At 37.9% G+C, this 26,508-nt stretch overlaps 1 protein-coding gene across 3 annotated transcripts in view; it reads right to left on the bottom strand.

The window, feature by feature from the left end:
- Window positions 1-501: 501 nt before the first annotated feature.
- LOC108701544 (synaptotagmin-17) overlaps window positions 502-26,508 on the bottom strand; it is a 57,444-nt gene continuing 31,437 nt past the window's right edge. For all 3 annotated transcript variants that reach the window (XM_018236340.2, XM_018236341.2, XM_041576382.1), the window contains 3 exons: window positions 22,365-22,485; window positions 19,748-19,903; window positions 502-1,533 (listed from right to left, as the gene is read on the bottom strand). In XM_018236340.2, the coding sequence (XP_018091829.1) occupies window positions 1,337-1,533; window positions 19,748-19,903; window positions 22,365-22,485 (474 nt within the window). In that variant the 3' untranslated portion in view covers window positions 502-1,336. The remainder of the gene's footprint in view (window positions 1,534-19,747; window positions 19,904-22,364; window positions 22,486-26,508) is intronic.

The following is a 26,508-nucleotide window of genomic DNA, read 5'->3' as shown; positions in this document are numbered from 1 at the left end:
TGGGAGATTTGTTGCCCACAGTTCCCAAAAAAGATTTTACGTACTATCAAGATCACTGCAAGTAAATCCCAATAATTCCGGGGATCCAGCTTGATTACAGGAAATTAGCTCCCTTCAAATTCTCAGCAATGTGGGGATGGGATCCATTATCCAGAAATCTCCAAATAACAGGAAGGGCATCTCCGATAGACTCTATTTTATTTAAAAAATTATGATTTTTTATAAATGATTTTCTTTTTCTCTGTAATAATAAAACAGAACCTTGTACCTGTCCCAAACTGATATATAATTAATCCTTATTGGAGGTAAAACCAGCCTATTGGGTTTATTTAATGTTTAAATGATTTTCTAGTAAACCTAAGGTGTGAAGATCCAAATTACAGACAGATACCTTATCCGGAAAACCCCTTGTCCCAAACATTTCGGATATCAGATCCTGGTACAATATAATTAATCTTTGTGATTTCATGCTAAAAACAAATGAACTCAGTATACGGCAAGTTGATGGCACAAATAAATATATATTTATTTTTCATAAATATACATTGTTAGACTACACATTTGTAATGAAATATACAGTATTTTGCAGTGTTTTAGAGCAAGCTGTTTCGCTTGGAGCACTTACAATTTACATAACCGCCAGACCCCATAGAATACTGGGCAGTGTCCTGCATCTGATCTCACATACATAAACTCTTTATTATAATAGTATACAATTAATTTATATCTTGATTTATATAGCTGAATATATTTTGATACATTTCCATCTTGATATTGGTATACAAGGAGCTTTTTTTTGTCTGGTAGAAACAGAAATAGCAATATAGATATGTACACTAACACGCTCGCACACACATACATTTATAGGTACTGTGCTTAACTTGTACAAGGACAAAACTGCATTTCATACATGTCACAAATTCTAGATTTTTTTTTACAAATATTTTTTTTGTCATTTAGTACAGTCACAAAGTGGAACACAAGTACCAACATCCCCTTGGTACCAGAGAATGTAATGTTTTGTGTTAACCGAACGCAGTCAGGTTTCATTGCTAGAGCCAGTCACACATTCAATGGAAACCATCCCCATGTCTGTTTCATGTGACAGATGGAGAGAACATTTGAATGGATTTTCCAGGCCACGATGTATGAACAATAGTGCTGAACACTGACAAATAGGTGGTGCTAAAATGGACGTGAAACACACGGTTTGCATGATTTGTTTCTACCGAGGCACATAGGCTAATGCTGCCTTTTAATGACAAGCAGCTGAAAAAGTTGCTTCCAAACCCATAACGATTCCATTGTAGTGAACTTCTGATGCATCACGTCACACTCACGTCACCTCCAGAGAAGCAGGAGACACTCTGTCACATTCAGCCCGGGATCTCAGGCTGTGCCACTGCTCTACAGCCGTCCGATGGGAATTCAGCATTCGCCGCCAGTGGTTGGATTCTGGGGAACCCGAGGCGTATTGACCAATAACTATCCTTCCAGTGAAGTCATTGCTGGTCTTCATGTTGTGACCATAAACTAGGAAAGAAGAAGAAGATATGAGTCATACTTGGCAGAATAAATGGCACAGCCAATTACTTATTTTGGCACAAAATACTCGTTTCATTTCTTTTTTTTTTTCCATACATGATGGGGAAAAGGAGCCAAAAAGTCCTCCCATGGGTTATTAGGGTTATGGAAGATAGCTCATAGTACAAGTTGATCCAGGGACTGGTCTGATTGCCATCTTGGATTCAGGAAGGAATTTCTATTCCCTCTGAGGCAAACGGGAGCAGATTTAAATGTTTTTTTTTTTTTGGCCATCCTCTAGGCAGGTTATATATAGACTTAAAAGGTTGAACTTGATAGACGAGTGTCTTTTCTTCAGACACACTTACTATGTTATCATGTTACTTAAAGGGGTAGTTCTCTTTAAAAAAGGACTTTTTTCAATTATGCAGACAGCATTCATCTACTCAGTATTTAATATTTTTCATTTTTTTTTAAAGAGATTTAAATGTTTTTGTTCTACAACTTTTGGAATTTCTCTAAGGTTGCTAGGGCTTAATTATTCTAATGACCAGGAATCCGTTTGGAATTAAGAATATAAAGGGAGCCAGATCAATAAGCAATCCGTTTGGAATTAAGAATATAAAGGGAGCCAGATCGATAAGCAATGAAAGAATATGAAAGAATAATGATATAAGGGTCTGTTTTATGGATACCCTGGTCAGTGACCTTATTGAATTATTATAAAAATATTATTTGTATAATTATTTGTATTAATATTTTCAGATGCAGCCTGGCTACAAATTAATATTCCCTTTTAGGAATTAAGGCCAGAGACATGCAGATTGCCATTTTTGCCCCCAGAACATCAGAACCAATAGAAACAGTGACCAGTTCTGCATCCAGAACCACTTGAAGCAGTGGAGTAACCCTAGATGCAACAGATCCTCATATAGAGGGGGCATAGTGACAATCTGAGTCCTACTCCCACACCTGCTTCATGCCCTGTGATCCAACATTCCATAGATGCATTAGTTTAGGGAGTCATCATTTGGCCTGCGGGTGTGGGTTGCAGGGACCTAAGATCCAGGGATGCTCCTGCCATGAGGCAAGATGAGCTCTAGTGCAGAGAGCTTTGCCTAGAAGCCAAAATTGAGCAGTGTTCATTCTTTCCATTATTCTAATTACCTATCATTCTATTCATGTTGTTCTGTTTATCATCTGTTCAATATATATACACTTTGCACCCCTTAGTTCTCTTGCACTTGTTCCTATGGTCTTGTTAAATGACCCCCTTTTATATTTATCTGCCATTTATATCGAGAGTGTAGTCAGAACCACTGATCGCATATAAACAGTGCTGAATATTGGGACAATTTGCTTGTTGTCTGTGATAATAAATACAGCGCCTTGTACTTGATGTTAAACCAGCCTGTTGAATTTTTTAATGCTTCAATGTTTTATTAGCTGTAAATCTTGGCACTCCCAATAACACAACGATCCCTTATCTGGAAAAGCCCAGGGCCCCAAGCATCTTGTTTGATAGACCTGTATACGCAACCCTAAGGGGCACATTTACTAAGGGTCGAATATCGAGGGTTAATTAACCCTCGATATTCGACCAGGAACTAAAATCGTTCGACTTCGAATATCGAAGTCGAACGATTTAGCGATAATACTTCGATCGAACGATCGAACAATTATTCGTTCGATCGAACGATTCGAAGGATTTTAATTCATCGATCGAACGAATATCCTTCGATCCAAAAAACATAGGCAAGCCTATGGGGACCTTCCCCATAGGCTAACATTGAGTTCGGTAGCTTTTAGCTGCCGAACTAGGGGGTCGAAGTTTTTCTTAAAGAGACAGTACTTCGATTATCGAACGATCGAATAGTCGAACGATTTTTAGTTCGAATCGTTCGATTCGAAGTCGAAGTCGTAGTCGAAGGTCGAACTAGCCCATTCGATGGTCGAAGTAGCCAAAAAAACACTTCGAAATTTGAAGTTTTTTTTATTCGAATCCTTCACTCGAGCTTTGTAAATGTGCCCCTTAGTCTTCTCATCTGAAATCTCTCGCAATGTTGCCAGGTTACATAGTTACATAGTTAAATTGGGTTGAAAAAAGACAAAGTCCATCAAGTTCAACCCCTCCAAATGAAAACCCAGCATCCATACACACACCCCTCCATACCTTCACATAAATTATATATAACCATACCTATACTAACTATAGAATTTAGTATCACAAAAGCATTCCGCCCCACTGCACCAATTACCTATTACCTAATTACAATCCTTGGACATATTATGACACTGCTGAGCTCCCATCTCAGATGTTGAGTGGGAAGTTTTTCCAAATGCCAAAAGCATGACATTTTCCAAAGACACATGTGGGCTTATGCACAGAATTCCACATCAGAAAAAGCAACCCATTACCATATGTCAGATGAGTAATTAGTGTCCAAAACTGGGCCTGATGTAACCATTCATTTTGTGAGCAATTCAAGTACAACCAAAGGGCATAGCAATGTATTCAGTATTATATATCAACTTGATGCTTACCAAATTGCCGCTCTCCAGCTGTTGTTGAGCTACACCTCGCAGCTGTGGGCTGTCAGAGGCTGCTGGGAATTACGATTTTGTAAATAAGTTTTGTTGCATTTTTGGTATGATCATTTATTTGGTAAAGATTATTTTCTATTTTTATTTTTAGTCAATTTTAAAGAACATATTATATTATTACCTCAAAAGGAAATGGGGGTAACAAGAAAATATATATAGGGGCACATTTACTTAGCTCGAGTGAAGGAATAGAATAAAAAATACTTCGAATTTCGCTACTTCGACCATCGAATTGGCTACTTCGACCTTCGACTTCTAATCGAACGATTCGAACTAAAAATCGTTCGACTATTCGACCATTCGATAGTCGAAGTACTGTCTCTTTAAAAAAAAACTTCGGCCTCCTATTTCGCCACCTAAAACCTACCGAGCATCAATGTTAGCCTATGGGGAAGGTCCCCATAGGCTTTATACCCAATTTCTGATCGAAGGAAAATCGTTCGATCGATGGATTAAAATCCTTTGAATCGTTCGATCAACGATTATTCCTTCGATAGTCGCAGGATTTAACTTCGAGGGTCGAATATCGAAGGTTAATTAACCCTCGATATTCGACCATTAGTAAATGTGCCCCCTAGTGTAGCATTCTTTTATAAACAGATTCACGCTTCTGTGCAACATACGTGATATTGTAAAAGTATGTCTGAAATATATTCACTTGCACGTTCAACTTTGGGTGGATATTACAGCACTGATAATGTGTGTTTGCGTTTGCACAAAAGCGTGAATCTGTTTAAAAAGAACGCAACACTATATATATTTTCTTGTTTCCCCGTTTCCTTTTGAGGTACGATCGGTAACATTTTTTGAGAACTTTATTTGACTTTGGAGGTTGGAGAGAACCTACACGTTACTGAACTGGGAACATCACTTGGTTTGGGGCTTTGATATATTTGATTTTGAATATTATTGGTCTTGTTACGAGATATTTAAGCATTTCATTGAAGAGATGTTTCCATATTTTAACGTAGCCCTATCCATTTATATGCAAGAACCTGGTGTTCTGGGGCAGACATTTCTTTTCTTAAATTACTCAAGTTTATCAGTGCAACTTGTATTTCCCTAATACAGAACCTAATTAATCATTGCCTGTAAGTTCACCTTTAGATGATGATTTTTTTAAGCCAATATGCACTAATCCATATATGTAATAAAAGGCACTGGAGCTCATTTATAAACAGAGGGCAAATTTGCACCTCAGCAGTAACCCATGGCTACCAATCAGGTGATTGTTTTCAGTGCTCACCCTGCAGCTGGCTGAAAAAAGCTAATCACTGATTGGTTCCTAAAGGTTACTGCCAGTTGCAAATTTGCCTACTGTTTATGAATGAGCCCCACTAAGTTTTGCCCAGGAGCAGTAACCCATAGTAACCACTAAGCTGTTTGCTTTTAAACAGGTGATGGGTAAATGCTATATCATGATTGGTTGCTCTAGGGGATTAGACCAGTAGCAAACTTTGCCCATTAACTCTTATATGGCCAAAAGTATGTGGACAGACCCTTCTAATAACTGTGAAATGGTTATTTAAGCCAAAGTCATCATGGCCAACACAGATACCACTCTATCATACAATAACACTGTTGACAATTCCATGTCTCCTATTTTGCGGGAATAGAATCGGAAAAGCCCTTTTATGTTCAGTGAGATAATAACTCTGTAAACTACCATACAGAGGCTCCTTGAGGAAGGCTGGAATTCCAAAAATTTCATAGAGGCTACCAAATAGCCAATCACAGCCCTTATTTGCCCTCAGGAACTTCATGCTTATGTTGCTCCACAATTCTTTTTACAATTGAGTATGGCTTATGGTGAAAAAGGTTGGGGACCCCTGATCTAGTGGATAAGATGCTGAACAGAAAGGTTTCCACATACTCGGCCATATAGTGTATGCTATACTAATGTTTTACTTTTGTACCCATATAATCACTAAGCTTGGACCCTGGGCTGAAAAATACACTGGCCCAGGGGGTAAGTGCTGTCCTAACATTTTCAATCTGTTTTTCAATAGTTCCTTGGGGTGTAAATATGCACTACTTTGGTTCCCAAAGATCCTCTGTGATGGTACAGGATTGATAAACGTGCAGTATACAATAGAACCCCCTTTTTACATTTTTCAGGGGACCATAAAAATGGTGTAGAATCTGTCAAAATTTAAAAATCAAGGAAATGTATTATGCATTTATATATTGGTTGGACCTCAAAAACAGTGTAAAATGGGGGCAAATTTAAAATCAATGGATGTAAAATAGAGATTTCACTGCAGTGCTTTGCTCTACAGCACATTCATCAAATATGGCGGCATGGTGCTCACTTACAAGATTTCCCAGGTCAGTCCATTTTTCAGTGAAGGAAGCACTGGTACAAAGCTAGCAATTATATTTACTGGGATGGGGGTGCCTAACAAAATAGCCACTACCTAAGGCCAGGTTACATCTATGACTATATTCTGTTTTAAGCGGATTGCACGTATTTGTATTCTTGGAAAACAGAACGTTGTGTGTAAGTAGTAAATTGCAAGGACTAATGTCAAAACAAGATAGAATAGTTATCAACTGAACACAAAAATGCAAATCAAGAAGAAGAACAACATGAAACAAAGGTTTTCTGGCAGGTTTTCTATAATTCCCAAACGTTAAAGTTGAGAAATTGTGAACAATAAGAACTTTGCTGCCCTCAACAGGATTAGTGGTTAATATCAAATATATGGAAGATCCAGCCAGGATTTATCAAATACAGTCACATGAATGAATATGGATTGAAATTGCTTTTCTTATTATAATACATGAGCGGAGCAGGGAATGAAGTCCATTAATTCTATTCTAAAATAGTATGGTTATTCTCTTGCAGCAAAAGCATCATCATAATCAAATCTAAATACAGCCTCTGCAATAACATGAGTTATGAAATGTATTTTCCTTATACACATATATATAACAATCCAGAAAAGCATCTTCACTCTCTCTAAACTAATTATTGTGCGTGCTTGACGAATTGTCAATCATATACTGTATATAGCAGGTATATATATATATATATATATATATATATATATATATATATATATATATATATATATATATATATATATATATAAAGTAACCCTACTCTGGAAAATGAAAGCACTGGTGTGGTATCCATTATCCTCAAACCCGTTATCCAGAAAGTTCCAAATTACGGGAAGGCAGTCTCCCATGGACTCCATTGTAATCAAATAATTCTGATTTTCAAAATTGATTTCCTTTTTCTCTGTAATAATAAAACAGATATAATTAACAACTAAGATATAATTAATCCTTACTGGAAGCCTATTGGGTTTATTTAATGTTTAAATTCATTTTGAGTATACTAAGAGGGTTATTTATCAGAGTCCAAATTTATCTCAATATTTTCTGCTACAAACTACAATCAAATCCGCTCTGTTTTTTTTTACGCTTATTTATTATTACATTTTCCTGAAAATTTGCTTTGCAGTAAAAAAATCAGATTTTCACGAATTTCACAATTCCACCAGAAAAATTTTGAAACCTTCCGGGTATTGCACAAAACCCAGCGCACATCAAAAAATCATTGGGATTTCTCCCATTGACTTGTATGCAAACTCGACAGGTCTGAGATACCAGATTTTCAGATTCGGAATTTTCCATCCTCGGGTTTTAATAAATTCCGAAAAATTCGTGATTTTTTTAAAAGTCAGATTTTATTTTAAAAAATCACAAATTTTTCGTGATTTTTGCATTCGGACAACCCCTTAAGAGTATGAAGATCCAAATTACGGAAACATCCCTTATCTGCAAAACCCAAGGTCTCGAGCATTCTGTATAATAGGTCCAATACATATTCTGTGCCCTGTGTAGGGCAGATGCCCTAGGCAGCCTCACAGTGGCGCACATGCATGCGCGAAAAGCCGTGCACACGCATGCACGGAAAACCATGTACGCACATTTGCATGAAAAAAAGAGGCAGCGCGAAAGGGACATCGCGCATGTGCGAGAAAGAATGCACATGACGGCCAGAGCGGGGACCGGGCTAGGGGAAGAGAAAGGCAGAGAAGGTGCGTGCCTGTCGCCCCCTCAGCTTTGCGCCCTAGGCATGTTCCTACTCTACCTACCCCTAGTTCCGGCCCTGTGTGTACTTTAAATCACCTAATAGTTCCATTAAGCTGATTAAAGCAAATGGCAATGGAACACCTTGGTGACCTCTAATATCCATTTTTTCTCAGTGATACATATACTGTAGCTTCTTGGTGAGATAGGAATCATGCAAATATGCTTTAATTCTCATAGTGCAAAGAGTGTTTTGATGTCGTGGGGCAGCTGAAGGAGAATTATTGACAAATAATGTTTGTACGCTGTGTGAATCAAATTCTCATTGGTGAATTCTCTTGCATCTGTAATGAACTCTTTAATGGGAGACAGCATTACAAGGAGTTTAGACCCCCTTTAATTCCAAAAATCTTTTTGCCCTCATTCTATGACTTTGTTATTGTGAAGGCATGCTTACAATACAATTTCATTGTTATAATCATCAAAAATCATATATATATATATATATATATATATATATATATATATATATATATATATATATATATATATATAGATAGATGCAATTAGGAGCACTCACGGTTGTAGTGATAAAGGAATGTCCTTTTATTGGAGTGTTACAAACTACCCCACATCAACTCGTTTCGGTTCTCTCAGAACCGTCGTCAGGAGAGAACCGAAACGCGTTGATGTGGGGTAGTTTGTAACACTCCAATAAAAGGACATTCCTTTATCACTACAACCGTGAGTGCTCCTAATTGCATCTATTTGTTCTCCTTTGAGGAGCACCCGGGATTCGATATACTGAGGGTGAGTGCCGGTGAAGCATCTGTCTATATATATATATATATATATATATATATATATATATATATATATATATATATATATATATATATATATATATATACACAGTATACTTTATATATTATAAGTGTGTAAGATTAATCCTTATTTGCATTTGAGGGGCAATAACACCGAGACAAGGTACCCATAGAAATAATTTTAAGTACTACTACATTATGCACAGCATTGTTCTGTATGGAGTATCTGTAAGTCGCCTTTTTGTGTTATAGACCCCCAAGAGTCTTTGTAATGGATTTATAAACAGTCTTAGAAGACAAGTGTTCTAAGAGGATATAAAAGCTGCAACCTGCAAATCATTTTTCAGAAACACTAATTTCTTCTTTTTGTTAGTTACTTGGGGAATTAATGTTTCCATGACAGGAGGAGAAAGGGTCAAAGCCTCCCCGCACATTCCAAGATGGCTCACAAATGGAAGTCACAACTTCTGGGGAGCCCATAGCCATTATATCTGCTGTTAAAAAAAACTGTGTATGTGACCTTCACTGCTTATGTCACAGCAATAGCTAAGGGCTAAACTACACGGGGGCGATGTGATCAGATGCAGCAATAATCTGAAAGGTTCAGATTGTAAAACCAATGGGTCGGAATTGGTAGCACACAAGGGAATGGATGATCCAGCACTGCTGGTTGCTCATAAATGAACATTACTGCAATGTCCCTTGACTACTGGATGACAAACTCTTTGCCAGCTGTATTTCTAAGTTAGAAAACCGAGCAACTCCGATTGCCCAAATGGACCTTATTTATGAAGAAAAAAGCCCTGAAAAAATAGGGTCGGACAAATTTCGGAGCTTTCCTCGCAAAATAACTGTTTTGTTTAGTTTTCAGAGGTTTTTTTTCCGCAAAAACCACAAACTCATCGGATATCGGTACGGACATCAACGCAGACACTGGGACCTTCCCCATTGACTTATACAGGACCTCAAGAGCTTTTAGAGGCCGGGGTTTTGGATTTTGAGTTTTTAGACCATTGGACTTTAACAAATCATGAAAAATTCATAGCTGTTTTTTTCCCTCTGAAAACCACTAATTATTCGAGGTTCGGATATTCGGACCTTGATAAATGACCTCCTATGTGTTCTCAACCTTTTACTATAAATGTACCACCTGATTATCATAGCATCAAGGTACTCGTGAAGTTCCAATTTGGTTTACTGATATATTTAAACACTGCTCATCAATATAGTCAAATATATAGGTATAGGATAATGGGAAACCTATTATCCAAAAAGCGCCAAATTTCGGGGAGGCCATGTCCCATGGAGAAAACCGCTAGCAGAAATCCGCTGGCTGATTTCTGCCCTACGCCCCACAGTAGCCTCCTCTTTCTTCCTCATTGAATCGGCTTGGAGCAAACAAACCAGCGGATTTTGGCTTAAAATGCAGAGACTCAAAGTAAATTGCTGAAACTCCCTGAGTCTGTTTGCACCCAGCCGAATCAAAGACAGAGGAGGCTATTGCCTGCGTTAGGGCAGAAATCAGCCTCAGGATTCGGCTAGTGGTTTTCTGCTCCGGTGTGGCCCTAGCCAAAGTCTACGACAAAAAGCAATTAAATATGAATTAAACCCAATAGGATTGTTTTGCCTCCAATAAGGATTAATTTTATCTCAGTTGGGACGGAGTGCAATATATTGTTTTACTAATACAGAGAAACAGGAAATAATTTTAAAAAATTTGAATTATTTCATTATAATACACAAAAGCCATGAATATATTGTAAATTATATCCTTATAAACGGTGAGTAGTGATGTCATCAGTTATAAACGGTGAGTAGTGATGTCATTTCTGTCACATGACTCACTAAAATTTGTGTATTATAATTAATAAAGTACCCCCAGTTGTAAAATATGAGGATATTATAAGTTACCTCGGAGTTCCATGACCTGTATAAAAACACTCGGCCTTCGGCCTCGTGTTTTTATATGGTCATGAAACTCCTCGGTAACTTATAATATCCTTATATTTTACAAGAGGGGGTACTTTATTAACTATATAATGGAGTCCATGGGAGACAGCTTTCCTGAAATTTGGAGCTTTCTGTGTTTCCAAAAAATGGATCCTATACTTGTATCTCGTATTGTTCTTGTAATGACTATTTAAGGTATAGTTATTAGTGATAGGCGAATTTATTCGCCAGGCGCGAATTCTCAGCGAATTCCCGTGATTCGTGAAACCGCCGAAAAAATTCGCCGCCATCACAAAAACGGATGACCGCGTCAAAAACGAGACGCCAGCGCCGTTTTGCGAATCTTTTACCGTTTTGAGAATTTCTCTTGAAATTCGCAAATTTTTCAGCGAAACGCCCCAAATTCGCCCATCACTAAAAGTGATCCAAATTATAGAAAGATGCCTTATCCGGAAAACCCCAGGTCCCGAGCATTCTGGAAAACTGATTTGGGCTCTCTGAGGCTGTTACTAACACTGGACAGGCATACTAGAGCCTGTTAGTAAACAAGTCACACTTCGCACTTCTGTAAACAGCTGAACATGCCCAGCAATTTCTCTTATGGCTATATATTATTTTTCATGACTTTGAAGCTTGTCTGGGGGGGGGGGGTCTGTGTACACTGAGTTGTAAAGCAGTGTGACAGCTCACTATCTAGGTATGTTAAAAGCTCTCTGTTGTGGCTGATAATCTATTTGTAGTGAATGGCTTGTGGGGAGATATTCATGAAACACAGCTGTAATGGTTACCAAGCTACTGGTTTGCACATTATTGAAAGCCTATAGTCATATTGTGGTGGTAACCTGTTAATACTCTGTATTGTGTGAATAAACGGCTAAATATATCCCTCTTTGTTATCTGCACTTTTCACCACTATGGCCCTTATGCCTTTTTTTTTTAATGTTCCTACAGTATGTGAGTGATGGCAGGGGCCAAGATAAGCAAGTGGTGTTGGATAGGACTAGAAGAGAAAATGCAGTGAGGGCTGCCTGTGTAGCCTTGGGGATGTTAAAGGGTCATGTTGCACTAACTCTGAATTTCATATTGTTTGTGCACAGCTGAACAACAGGGATCCGCTGCCTAATAACTGGCGTCCTACATCACATGGAAATGTAGAAGAAAGAATTTTTGCAAGATTCTAATGTTTTTTTTTTTCTGGAGGAGATTCAGAAAGCCAATAAATAGAAATAAGTGTGCATTCTAAGGAATCCCTACCAGCCCACCATTCAACTGCCTCCAAGTAGTGGACCAGTTCAAGACATCAATCCCATTATTAGATGGTGCACGTTATCCATTAAAACGTTACTTTAATGCAATTATTTTAACCAAACCCACATAACATACAACTTTAAAAATAATCACCCACTTTCTCCAAACTTTACCAAAGTTTGCCTCACTTCACCAGGAGTATTTTCACAACACATCTCATTTTTGCTAAAAATCGTAAGTTCACTTTTTCAAGAGAAATGCTGTGAATCTTCTCCTGGCATAAATTCTCTGAAAATTCACCAGTACATTTTACCATACAATAGTAGTGGGAAAATTCTTTAGAGAATTATCTTTCGGGAATTTTCACCATGGAGAAAATTAACATGGAAAGGGTGATTTGATGGAAATTTAAAAGTTGCTGCTCTATCTTTACAATGGAAATTCTCCAGCCTGAACCTGGAGACATTTTTTTGGTGAAAATATGCTCTTGTGCTCTTGGTGAATTGGAGAATTTTCACTGGGGAAATTTCACCTGGAGAAGAGAGGTGAAAAAATCCGAAATGGTCGGATTTTTGGGCTAAATCCAGCGCAGACCACAGAAACTTCCAAATAGGATAGGGACCTCTGCCATTGACTTATACACAACCTCGGCTGGTCTGAGATAGGGGATTTTTGGATTCTGGCTTTTTGCAGCATCAGACTTTTATAAATCTCGAAAGGTTTTTTAAAAAAATTAGAGTTTTGCCCCAGAAAGCCTGGCCAGGTAAATTCATAGTTTAGTAAAAAACAAAAAAAACTAGAGGCACATTTATCAAGGGTCAATTTTCGAATTCACATGAGTTTTTTTTAAACTCACTTTAAATTCGACCAATCGAAATTTATTATAAAAATCAAATTTTTTAAATTCAGGTAAATAGGATCAACCCAAAAGCTCGTATCGAATTCGAACCGAATTCGAACCAAATTAAATTCGAATTTTAAAAACTCGATTCGATTGATGCCTGGACTACTCCTATTGACTTAAACAGCAATTTGGCAGGTTTTACGGGCCAGAGTATGATAAATCTCGACAATCAGATTTTCATTTTTGAAAAACTCGAATCTAATTTGAATAACTCCCTAGTTGAATTTGACAGTTTTGACCATAAAAAACTCAGAAATTCTAATTTCGAATTCGAATTTTCAATTTCACCCTTGATAAATCTGCCCCTTGGTGTATTCTCTTTTTAGTAAATTGCCGATGTTGAGGTGAATCTTCATTACAACACCAAATTTCCACTTTCACCCTTTAGTAAATGTGCCACTATGTGTCAGGGACCATGCCTTTAAACAATTATGGATGGAGTTGTGCTGAATACATTCAACCTTTGGATTGTTATACTACCATCATATATTCCTCCTAGAGCAACCCATATCCAATTCATTCACCCAACCCCAAAGTACTGGGACTGGTGTGGGCTACTTCACACCAGCCTGGACCACCTGTTTCACCTAGATGTATTTTCTGTTGTTTTACCATCCAAGCTGGAGGAGATTTAGAGACCTGTTTCCTAATTTTTGAAGTTGAGAATATTCCCACATGCTTTTTTTCTCAGAAAAAAAGCAGCACACCATTCATTTTAATCTAAAGCTTAATATCTAGAATGTTTTAATGAACTGAGAAAATAAAATTGTTAGATACTATTCCCGTTGACTTCTATTGAATATTGTCAGCTTTTACTTGCCGAGTTTTTTTGGCGACTTGTTGCAGTCTACTTTGTCAATAATCCCAACTATTTTTAGTTTAAAAAAAATACTTGTGCGTATTTTCTGCATCCGTGTTTTTCTCGAATCATTGAAATACCGCTAGCTTAAAAAGCTTTTTAAAAACCTTCAGATCATTAAAAATATGTATTTAACATATTTTTTCTAAGCGACTTTTTCTATGGGTTGTAATTCCCTTTTCATTTTTTTTCACTGCACAGCCAATATATGCAGCTGAAACACTATACTCTCCAAAGTTTCTCCCAGTTTCCTATACAGATATGAGACCTGTTATCCAGAATGCTCAGGATAAGTGATCTTTCCATAATTTGGATATTCATATCTTAAGTCTACTAGAAAATCATGTAAACATTAAATAAACCCAATAGGATTGTTTTGCCTCTAATAAGGATTAATTATATCTTAGTTTGGATCAAGACAAGGTATTTTATTATTACAGAGAAAAAGGAAATTTGGATTATTTGAATAAAATGGAATCTATGGGAGACAGCCTGTCCGTAATTCAGAGCTTTCTGGATAACTGGTTTCCCGAACAATCCAGTTCAACACCCGGAAAACTACAGGCTGGGCAGCCTTGGTTTGCCTGGTGGACCCTGTGACGATCAACAGCTTGCAACATTTAAATAACATATTTGCCTACTTTAGCTTTAATGTCTGAATGTATAAAGACGAACAGTTAGAAATACACAATGCATTTTGCATTCTGAAAAGATCATTGCATTAATGCAGTAGAGAGAGCACACGGCCCTTTAATCCCACTGGGTTAAGCACAATAACATCCTTGTTAAAAAGAGCTCAATTTTTTTCTCTCCTGCCCCATGCTGATGATCAAGGCATTGATTGGATGCCTCATTCACAGTAAGAGAGAACCTTTTTATTTTCTGAGATTCTTTGTGAGCTGCTAGCTGGGGAGAGCTTTCAATTGAAGTCTTTTAATATATTAAAGAACATGCGGGCCCCCAGTGACCAAAGAGGTGCTCTCCTCTGAATTATATTTTCCTTTTAAAATCCCAGTAAAAGGATATCTCAGTTTAAGCACAAGAAAGGAAATAATGATCAGGAGAAACCACAATTTAAATCAAAGTGTTGGGTTCTGTATAGGCATTTACAAATGCAACATTATAGTTATTATCAGGGGTGCATTTGACTGAGCAAATATAATATGCAGTAATCAGAATATTGTATTCGTCCACCAAAGGGTAGAGCTAGATAAAAGTGGCCGGGCTTTCAGCATAATAATAATTTACTATAAGTGCACTCAGCCTGGTGTGCAGACTAAACGACCCCAGCTCAGTTACGGCGATAACAGCATTTCACTATTTCAGAAAACAATATAATGGCAGATTTATCTTCCCTAACCATGGAACCAACCCTGCAGCTGTTCTTTATCCAGCACCAAATTATTGTCTTAAATAATAAGTTGTACTACTGTTCATGCTGATTTGCATGGATGGGGCTAGGAGTTTGAGTAAGAAAAACCTAGTAATTTTGCTTCAGTCTACTATTTACATAGTTGCCACTGTCTCTACTTTCTGGTTTCGACTCCCTGTCCCAACTTACAACTGACCACACAGAATAGGTGCTAAATGAGACAAGTACAGTTACCCATAGCAAGCCATTTTTGGGTTTAATTCTAACTGGTAAACGGTGGATCAATATCAGGGCTGGATGTAGCGACCTGGCACCATCGCCGATCGATTACTGCTCTCTCGAGCTCCAGAGCACTTGGGAGCCTTGAGTCAACATTGCTCCTTAGGATGTGGCTGGGCGCATTCCACCCCTAAAATTTTGCCACCCTAGCCCGGGTCTCGCCTCAAATCCAGGCCTGATTAAAACTGACTGCATTTGTGCAATTTAGCACCTTGGAATGCCTGTGACCATATGATTTCTAATCTCACCTAATCAGTATAAACAATTGAAAATGTGGGTGGTGGGTGGAGAGAGAAGGGATATATAGGCTTATAGGATAAAGACAATATATGTGTTTAAAAAACGTAGGTTGCTATGTACTAACAGACTAAGTTTGCCGAGGTGAAGCCAGCAGGTACAGTAGCTTTTACTGGTCACCTGTTTAAAAGCACATTTGTAATTGGTTGCTATGGGTTACTTTTATTACATATGGGGGAAAATGTAAAGCATACCTTAAATTTAATTGAATATCATGTTAAAGGAGACTAATAAGATAACTAAAAACTCACCAATCTTGTAGGCAATTATGAATAATATATGGTGCTGGTCTAATATCGGACTTACATTTTTTTTTTTTTTAAAACAGTCCCTTTATTGGAGCTCTTTATAGATCTGATATGGTCCCTGTCCGTGTTTCAAATGAGGAGTGGGCATGTCCCAACAATCCCTGCCAGAAGCACAGTAAGAGGGGAATAGCTAATCACAGACCTGCAGTCACACAAGCTATGACAGGCTTCAGTTCCCTATCAGGTCACCCAAGCTGCTGATTGGTTCCTACCCTTCAGTTCAGTGTGTTGAGTGCACCAGCTCCCTTGTACAGCATGGGAAAGGAGTCAGCAGTAAGTGGAACAGATGGGCAGGATTATTAAAGTTTTTGCAGAAATTTCTAATAAATCAGCCTGTAACACTACTTTTTCAGAACATTCACTGCTCCCCACATACTGTCCTTTTTGTGCTTGTAAAATGAAATACAGTTGAAGACTGGGTAAGCGAACGCTAATGCCCTTTCTTGCCTTACTAAAAATGATGTGGATGCAATTTACAAGCTTCAGTGGTTATCACTGCAAATAATCCAGGACTATGATAGCACCCTGAAACTCCCTCAAAAATGACAAGTTATTTCTAGGTGATGATAACAATCAGTTGCCTTATTTTTGGTGCCTCCTGATCAGGTAAGTGGAAAGCAACTCATGTTAAATTACAAGGTTTTGCAGATGTTACTTTTGCCCATGATACATTGACTAGAGTAAGATAAGCCTACTATAGATTATAGGAATCATTCTGGAGGATCCCTGTTTTCATCCTTATGGGTATAGGCCATGTATTCAGCTGCCAGTTGAAAGCACTAGAATTTCCTGCAGCCTACATACTGTATATTGCCCTTTGTATATGGTGATAGAACTGGTATTCCACAAAGACAAGGGTAATACTTGCATTGCTGATCACCTGCACATTATTATGCTGAACCTGGGATTCTCTTGGCTGACTGTCACATCTGCTTGTCTAGAACCTGAAGGAATTGAATAAACAATGTGCTCTCCTGCCTGTCATATTTAATAGCTGAATGGAAGGCCCCTGTCAGTTGTCTATTTTATATCATCACCTAACAAACTATTTCAGGTCCCTGGGACCTCTGATTTGTACCTGCCTCACAGAGCCTGTCAGTGAGGAGATAATATGACAATCTTATGTAGATCCCTGCTCCCAGTGTATGTACTGTAATATCTTATAGCTATACTGCACACTGTCCTTAGATATGAGAGGTCCAGCAGTGCTCTTGGTTTCCTCTCTTGCACACCAACTTTGCATATATTCTCTTGCCATTATGTATCTGAGAATATCAGTGCTGTTATGTGAACATATATGAACAATACAACATATATATATATATATATATATATATATATATATATATATATAGTTATCGGGAACAAACGATTCCTGGACCAGCACTTCCCTTTTTGATTTTAGTGTTTTTATGTATACACACATATTGCCACAGTAGCTATAGTGGCTATATGTGTGTATAAAACAACTGAAATCAGGAAGGGAAGTGCTGGTCCAGGAATCGTTTGTTCTGGATGCCTGTATAATGGATATTGACCGTGCACCCTGCAGGCTATTGCAGTAAGATTGCAAGTACTTTACAACCACAATATATATATATATATATATATATATATATATATATATATATATATATATATATATATATATATATATATATATATATATATATCTTTTTAGAAAATATAAGGAGCAGAATTGTTCTGAAAAATATCAAGCTGACATTAAAATATTGTACATCCAGAGGGAGTAGATTCCAGGATATAGGGTGATGAGTATGCCTAATGATGCTCCCAATGAGCCCTACCTTGACCATGCTGAGTTACTCCTTAACACCCCTATTGTTCAAAAACACTGTATCTACTAAAGGAAATTACTGTGCACCCAATAAAGGATTTGCGTGTGCTGTTCATTCTGTCATTTCATCTTTGTTATCACAACAAAATTCTGAAAGATAGATGTACTTTGTTACATATTGATGAGCCTTTAGGGTTCAATCTTGCCATGTTGATCCATAGCAAGGAAAACAATACCCTGTCAAATCAGCTGCTTCCTCCAGGGTGCGTATACCTTTAAAGGTCATTATAGTTCACATTTAAGTAAACCTTTTCCCACTAGAAAGGCACCCTGCCCATTTCTATACAGGAACATTAAGCCTTTCATCAAAAACATACTATGTTTTGCATATATAGGAAGCTAGATGGTCAGCTAAAGAGGCTGCTATAATATTTCACTACATTCCTCTTAACCATCGCCGGTAAAGAAGGTGACAATCATCCTTAAATCTAAACAATAGGAGATGGAAAGCAATCTAAAAAACTAGATTGTTATCAGGGATATGATTGTTGAAAACTTTGTATGTGACGTCATTGCGGTTGGCGCAAAAATTCAAACTGCAAAAATCATCTATATGGTTTGTAGGGACCCATAGGGTTACATTTCTCCTATGTCTTTAATTCCCTACCCTTCCTCATTTTCCCTAGTTGCTGGGCAAAAGCCCATGTATCTAGTTTAAGTATTTACATATCCAGTGTTATTGGCCAAAAGGTGTAATGACCACTTCCTGCCACACTTCCATATAGTGTTCGGAAAGGGGTGGATCTTCCTCTTTGGCTGCTGGTGTCCTAACCATCTGGATGTTCCCATTGAGCCTGAGTACACCAAGGCCCAGTAAAGCCATTGGCCTAAAGGGACCAGCATCTTTAGTGTCTAAGTTGGGGACCTGGGAACCCGGTGAACGAGGTGGTTATATCTGTTATAGACTCTTTAGGAGAGTAAGTTGGAGAGTACAGATAGCAAGAGCAGCTTTGTGCTCCATCAAGGATCTGTAGCAGGGGGTAGCTTCCCAAGGCTCCTAGATTGCCTTAAGTGAAGGGACCACAGTGGAGAGGGTGTCAGGCTTAGACTCCTTCTAACTGACCACTCTGCTGTGTGGGATCCGGGCCACTTCAAGGTATATCTGCCGGGGATTCCTATTACTGCTTGACTACAATGCCTCATGGGAGTCACATTTCTCAGCTGTGTCATCCACCTGTTCTAGCCTATGATTTTACATCTGCCTATACCTCATATCGACTGTAAGTAAACCTGAGGTCATTTGTCTTGTACAAATAAACTGTTGCTCTTTTGTTTCATCATAAGCTTGAAAAAAGGCTCTGTGTAGCCTAAAACGTCGCTTATCCAGGTCCTGCCAGTGTTCCAATAAAGGCATTTTTATTTATAGAAAAGACTTGTGGTGCTGTACTTCAATCAATACTTCATCTTAAGAATCTCCTGGCGTCCATCTTTTCCTATTTTTACTGCACAGTAGCCTGAGAGCCTGAGAGTAGCCTGTAGTAGAGTTCTACTACACCCTTACTGAAATCTTTCACTTAGTGAAGGCCCTAGACTGAAGTGTTGAGTGACATGTAACCCATGCTCCTATCACTAGTTGGACATTTACCCCTTTTTGGTCTGCCTAGCCAAATTAGCGTTACAGGCTGATGTTCTGATTCGGACCCTACCAAATAAAGTTATGTAGTTAATAAACATACCAGTGAATACCAAGCTGACGTTCTCCAGTTCCTCTTGTGGAACTTTGAAGCTGAATGACTCATTGTAAAATGGATCTATGGTACCCCTCATGCATGAAGTCTTCTTCGTTTTTGCTAACTTTAATCCATGAACCAGCTGAATCTTTACGAAAGGATCTAGAATAAATAGGAACATAACAAATTAAAAAAAACATGTTCATGATTTTGTTGGGATTATGTCAGTGATCTGATTTGAAGGGCCAATTTGAACCTTTATTAAAGATTCATCTAGTGAAAACGTACAAGTGTTTGATCCTCTTTTTTGATAGAAACTATCAATATAAAACGACTTAATAAATACAGCATGTTCTCCTTGACTGACTCTCTGATGGATGCAACAAGTGTCTGCGGGAGAAATGGTGGCTTAGGGCATCATACTGACAGTGCTTCTTTCCCATATGAAAATCTCTGGCTGAAGAGAACATGGGAAATATGGTGACCAAGAATTGCTCTCTGCTCCTGCGTAAGTCTTGATAGTGAATACAGTATGGTCATGGAATGTAATTTAGCCTAGATGAACTGCAAACATCTGTGTATAGAGACCTTTAGGGCAACAAGCTGCTTTAATGATCCTATTTCCTGGGCTTCATTTTTCAGTTTGTAAATTAAATGTCAGAAATATGAACCAGTTTTTATTGCGTGTCTGAAAACATTGTTTCATTATTGTGTTGATGAACTAATGACTGATTTGGAAAAACATTGCAGGCACTTTCCTGGGCATGGAGATTTGTGAATGAAAACTTCCTGCTACTCATCTGTTTGACTTATTTACAAACAAATGTATCATGGAAACAGCTAAATATAACTAGGCAGTGAGAAAGATGAGAACGTTTAGTTACAGCCAAGAAAGATTTATGCAACCAATGAATTCACGGTATACACTGTTAACCCTATAAAATTAATTATACTGTATGGTATTAGAGAAAGAACACTATCGATTTTCAGGGATGCAGACTACAAAGGAGAAGTAGCTTTAGAGGCAATTACTTCTACCAGCTGCTATCAAACAAAATATGCTTTAAACTTTAAATAGCTCAATTATGTCAATGTATCACAAAAGCTGTTGAACTAACGCTCAAAGAATTCTCAGTGGTATCTCACAGCAGGCGGGGTGTAGCTGGACTAACTTGTCTTGTGCTAGTACACTACCAAAAGGTTACATAAAGCATGCTATTAATATTTTTTAGTATATATAGTACTGACATATACAAAATTATTCACATATGCACCCTAATATGCATGCAATATTGAATATTGCTAACTTTTCTATCTCCAACAACAGATACAGCTACTCATAAGGATAGTCACTTCCTTGATCTAATCCAAAAACCTAAACCTTTGTGCATTTAGTGATCCATTTCTTCTTTCAGACCATTGCCTTATCAAAACTGAGATGGCCTTGTTGAGAGTTGCAAACGATCTCCATATTGTCAAGGCCACTCTATTCTCATTCTCCTACATTTATTCTCTATTTTTGATCGTGTTGACAATTCTACTCTATTGCAAATTCTCTATTCTCTTGGTGTTTGGAATCAAGCTGCATCCTGGTTCTATTCCCAACTTTCCAGCTGGTCCTTTTCTTCTGCTTTTGCTAATAAATTATTGTACAGATATGGGCCATGTTATCCAAAATACTCAGGACCTGGGGTTTTCTGGATAAGGAATCTTTCCGTAATTTGGATCTTCAAGTCTACTAAGAAAAATAATTTAAACATTAAATAGGCTGGTTTTGCTTCCAATAAGGATTAATTATATCTCAGTTTGGATCAAGTACAAGGTACTGTTTTTTTACTATAAAGAAAAAGGAAATCATCTTAAAAAATTTAAATTATTTGATTAAAATAAAATCAATGGGAGATGGTCTTCCCATAATTCGGGGCTGGATAACAGGTTTCCATACCTGTACTTTGTTCAGCTTAGTGTGAGGGTGCCTCAGGGTTCAATACTTGGCTCTCTGCTGTTCTCACTGGACTTTAGGTGACCATATCTCTTTATTTGGCCTTATATACTGTATCACTTATAAAGAGATGACATCCAGATATATTAGACACCCGTTTATTAACCACTGACATTTAGACCCCTTTTTTCATAAGTAACTTTTTAAATACAAATGCATGTCTTTATATTATGTTGTTAAGATTACTGCAACTGCCTACTAACTGGTCTCCTAAACTCCAACATCTCTTCACTGCAATCAATCTTAAACTAATCTAATAGTATCTCCCTGCTCTCTCCTAAAGGCCAGGTGGTATTGTGCCCTCCACCTGCAGCATGGATGGCATATACACATGCACACCAGGCAGCCCAGTAAACAAGTAAGAGGAGCACACAAGCTGGATTTGTAAGTAATTGCACACCTGTTACTGAACCTGGCAATTAGTACTGCAGCCTTATGTCACTTAACATTTTGAAAGCAATGTGTTTAGGGCCTTTAATTTATCTTTTTAGAAAACTAAATATGTAAAATTCAGGCTAGGAAAATGAATAGATTATAATTAGGTTTAGTGTTTGTAATATGATTTTATGCTCCACTGTTATAATTGTCTGCAACTTGACAAAGAGATCAAATGAGACCCACCAGATCCTTGGCTCATATCAGTCTGAAGGAGTTGTTTCGCTCTGATAATATCCACATTCAATCGTCCTGCACTCGGGAGATAATTAAGAGACAGAAGCAGCTCTCCCAGCTCAACTTCATTCTGGAAAGAGAAGAAAAGAAATTGCACTAATAGGAAAGAACAAAGCACGGTATATGGATCCAAGGAGCAAATTCATTTATTCAACCTATCAAATTAAACCATATAATTAAAAAGCCACATTACATGGACACAAAAAGCATTATATGCAGGCATAGAATTATGCATAGATATACTGTAGTTAGTGTTTTCCTGGGTTACATGATGGGGAAGTTATGATAGCCGCAGAAGTGGTGGTCTACATATTGGACAATGCCGAAAATCTGCAGAAGCTTTAGAGGTCATAGCTCAGGTGCAGAGGAGCCCAATCTACCATGGGGAGCATAAATAACAAACAAGCTAGGGGCCATCGAGGGGGCATCCATTTGCTGCTCATCTACCTTCCCCTCTGATTCTAGGGCTGGTGAATGGAGTTGGAATGAGGTGCAAATCTTGCACTTTGATCCTAGGAACTTGGTGAGTCAATATTTATACAAACATCATATTCCATTATTTTTATTTCATGCTTTCTTGATCATAAACGAATAAGTCCAGATAAGAGCCAATATGAATAAATATTTGCAAGGAACATGTGTAACGGTCTAAAAATGGGAAACATATTCTATTTGCATTTTTAGCGCTGTCTTTACTCCTTTATTTACGATCCTTATTATACAACAGTGATTTCACAAGGTGCTTCCTGATAATCAATAATATTTTCTTTAAAGGTCAATAGATACATCTGTATTCAAATCGTTCCTGAGAAATGACAAGGAAATCTGCTGGTGATAAATGTGCTGGGAATAAAAGCAAATAAATATACGGAAAGACATCAGGAAGAGACAGAGCCTTGTTAAAGAGAATATATGGCCTATTTATCAGGAATGTATGTCTTGCATTGATTTTTTGAAAATAGACTGTAAATAATGAGGATGTTGCTTATTGTGTGCCCAGAAGATTCCTCATATGACTAAGGACTTATTACTTGCCTCGTAGATTTCCACGGAACAGCATTTTATTGCTTGCGGTAACCATGTAGACCTGTGTGTCATGCCCTGCATGATGAATGATATGCCATGTTACAGGGATACAGCGATCCTTCACTCAAAGCTCACTGGCTTTCTATATAAAGAAGCCAAGTGATTTGAGAGGGTCTGCATTTCAGTCCTGTTGTATCTTCAGTAAAGTTGTCATCAGAGTTATGTGACACTTGCATCTGAACCTCTTATCTGCTTGATTTACAGGCTTCATTATTATGAGTAAGGCCTTAGGCCCATGTGATTAATAAATGGAAAACTGGATGAGACAGCTTGCACTTGCACCCAGAGATCTCAGAGAATAGAACTGCATGTGTTTATGGTTAGACTATCACCAAAGTTTTAGCATAGTGCAAATTTAGCTCAACAGTTTGAGCAGCAATATGTGCAGAAGGTCCCAAAATTCCCATCTGACTTCAGTATAATTGCAATTAAGTCTGGTAGACATGACTAAATGCATTACTTAAATACAGAGGCACATTCTAATGTTGGCCATATATTGGCTGACATGATTAATCTAGAGCAGTGATCCCCAACCAGTAGCTCACAAACAACATGTTTCTCACAACCCCTTGGATGTTGATCTCAGTGGCCTCAAATGAGGTGCTTATTTTTGAGTTCCAGGCTTGGAGGCAACTTTTTGTTGCATAAAATGAAAACTGCCAAACAGAGCCTCCTGTAGGTTGCCTGTCCACATAGAGGCTACCAAATACCCAATCACAGCCCTTATTTGGCATCCCCAGGGACTTTTTTTCATGCTTGTGATGCTCCCCAACAACAAAAAAAGCTTGGGACCCCTTATCTAGAGAGTGCCTAAGCAGGGGAAGTTAAAGGTGGCCATACACAGGCATCACCATCATTTGATATCAATCCTTTAGACCAATGGGGCTTTCGACGGGTCTCCCGGATCGATATCAGGTCAAAAATTGGGCAGATACCATTCAAGGAGGTTTGATTTTTCTCGCGATCAAGGACTGCATTGCCTAGTTGATGCGGTCCTATGACCTGTCAGCGCCCATTCTATTAATTCGAATCCGATCGTTTGGGCCTAGGGCCAAATGTTTGGATTAACCCAATATCGGCTTGCTGTTGGTGGGCATATCAGGGAAAGATCTGCTTGTTTGGCGACTTCCCCAAACAAGCGGGTCTTATTGTGTATGGCCACCTTAAGGGATGTTTGATTACAGTTGAGTTTTGAAAATATTTTCCAGGAAGAGTCTCCTCAACTAGCTAAATTTCGGAGCATCACATGATACATCAGGATTGGAAACATGCTATAGTGAAATCTAGAGTAACTGGAATGCATGCGTGTGCTTGTTTGTAGGTAGATAAGACTCAAAGAGGTGTCAAAACAACAATAACCTGAAACATTATCAAATGGACAACAACGGTTTTGAGGAGATGGAGCCCAAGCTATCATAAAGGTGCACATCTTATTAACACAGGGATACAGGTTCTTGCAATATCACTAATTACCATAATTACAGACTTTGGCATTTCTCTGCTTACAACTGTCAGCTACGAGAATAGACTATAGGAAGAGGGCATTAATGCATTGTAACTGCAGTCATTGTCTCATTATGTTTTGATAGATATAAATTACTGAAGAAACACTGCTCAACACAAGATTTGAAAGTGCACTCACATGATGATGATGATGCATCTCAAAGAATAGATTCCACATGGTGTCTGTCCCAGCACCTCACTGCCCTCACAAAAACCCATCTTAGAACCAACTGTGTCAACACAAGTACAACCCCATATGATATGCCATATGCCATTACAGTTTATGACCAGAGAGCCCAATAAAACCAGTATACTCATATATCTACATCAGACATGGACTCTGGGGGACATGTGTGTTTTCCTATAAAAAATATTTTCTTCAGTACATTTAAGAACCAATGCATGCCAAAAATGGTGTTTGATAATCTTAAAGTCTTACCTAATATCAAAGAAGCTGGTAAAAGGCTGTGGTGTTTGGCTAGGTTACTAATTGAATTTTAATTGTAGGGAAACAGCTGGCTGCAAGAAGAATTATAATTGTGCATTAGTTTCCCTGGATACTTCAATGGTCACATCCCTGGCAAGAGCATTGTTATCAACTCTAGATGCTCCATCAAGATAGCAACTACTGAAACATCTGCTATTGTTGCTTGTCATAGCCTGACACAAGCAGAACAAAACCCATTCAGAGCATAGCATCCATTGTTATTTGCCACTGGTGAGTCAGCCAGCTGTATTATATTCTGTGTTTCAATAATTCCAGAGAGTCACGTTCAAAAAAGTAAAAGATGCCCCTCATATGAGCTTGTCCTTACTAAGACTTGATTATTTTCCATATTTCATTTAAATAATCTCCCTTTATTTTGTGTGTACTAAATAGCGCATGCTTTCGTATTTTACTTCAACAGACACAGGAGTATATTTATCAAAGAGTGAAGTTAGAGATCACCACTGTCCTCTAGAGTGAAATTCCGCCTCTCTTCATTAATTTCTATGGGATTTTTAAAAGAGTAATTATCAATGGGGGAAAGTGAAAGTTCACCCATTGATAAATACACCTTTCAAAATCCCATAGAAATTAATGTTGAGTGGCAGAATTTCAAACTAGAGGACAGTGGTGATCTCTAACTTCACTCTTTGATAAATATACCCCTTACTGTGAACATAGAAAATTCATTCTCTGCTGTGTTTCATTTATACACATTGCAGGGAGATGTTAAATTGTGTGCCTTTGACATCATTAGTACATGTATTTTGGGCTGTTGGGAAAATAATTTCTTAAGAATATATGTGCCCCAGGAAAAATATTAAAGTAAGTCCAGCGGGGGCATTATTAGAAAATTAAAAACTACTTGCACCCTTATTTGCTGCACACTGCAAAATGCAAATCTATTTTTCCCACAATGCGTTTCCCAACTGGTAGAAAACTATGATTTGTCTCAAGTCTTGATTGTAAAAAGGGTAGTTGGGGTGGGAAAAGCCTGAATAAAAGGGTAGGGAAAAA

Source organism: Xenopus laevis, chromosome 9_10L (genome assembly GCF_017654675.1).
Source record: "Xenopus laevis strain J_2021 chromosome 9_10L, Xenopus_laevis_v10.1, whole genome shotgun sequence".
Lineage (NCBI taxonomy): Eukaryota > Metazoa > Chordata > Amphibia > Anura > Pipidae > Xenopus > Xenopus laevis.
This window is presented reverse-complemented; position numbering and strand designations above follow the sequence as displayed.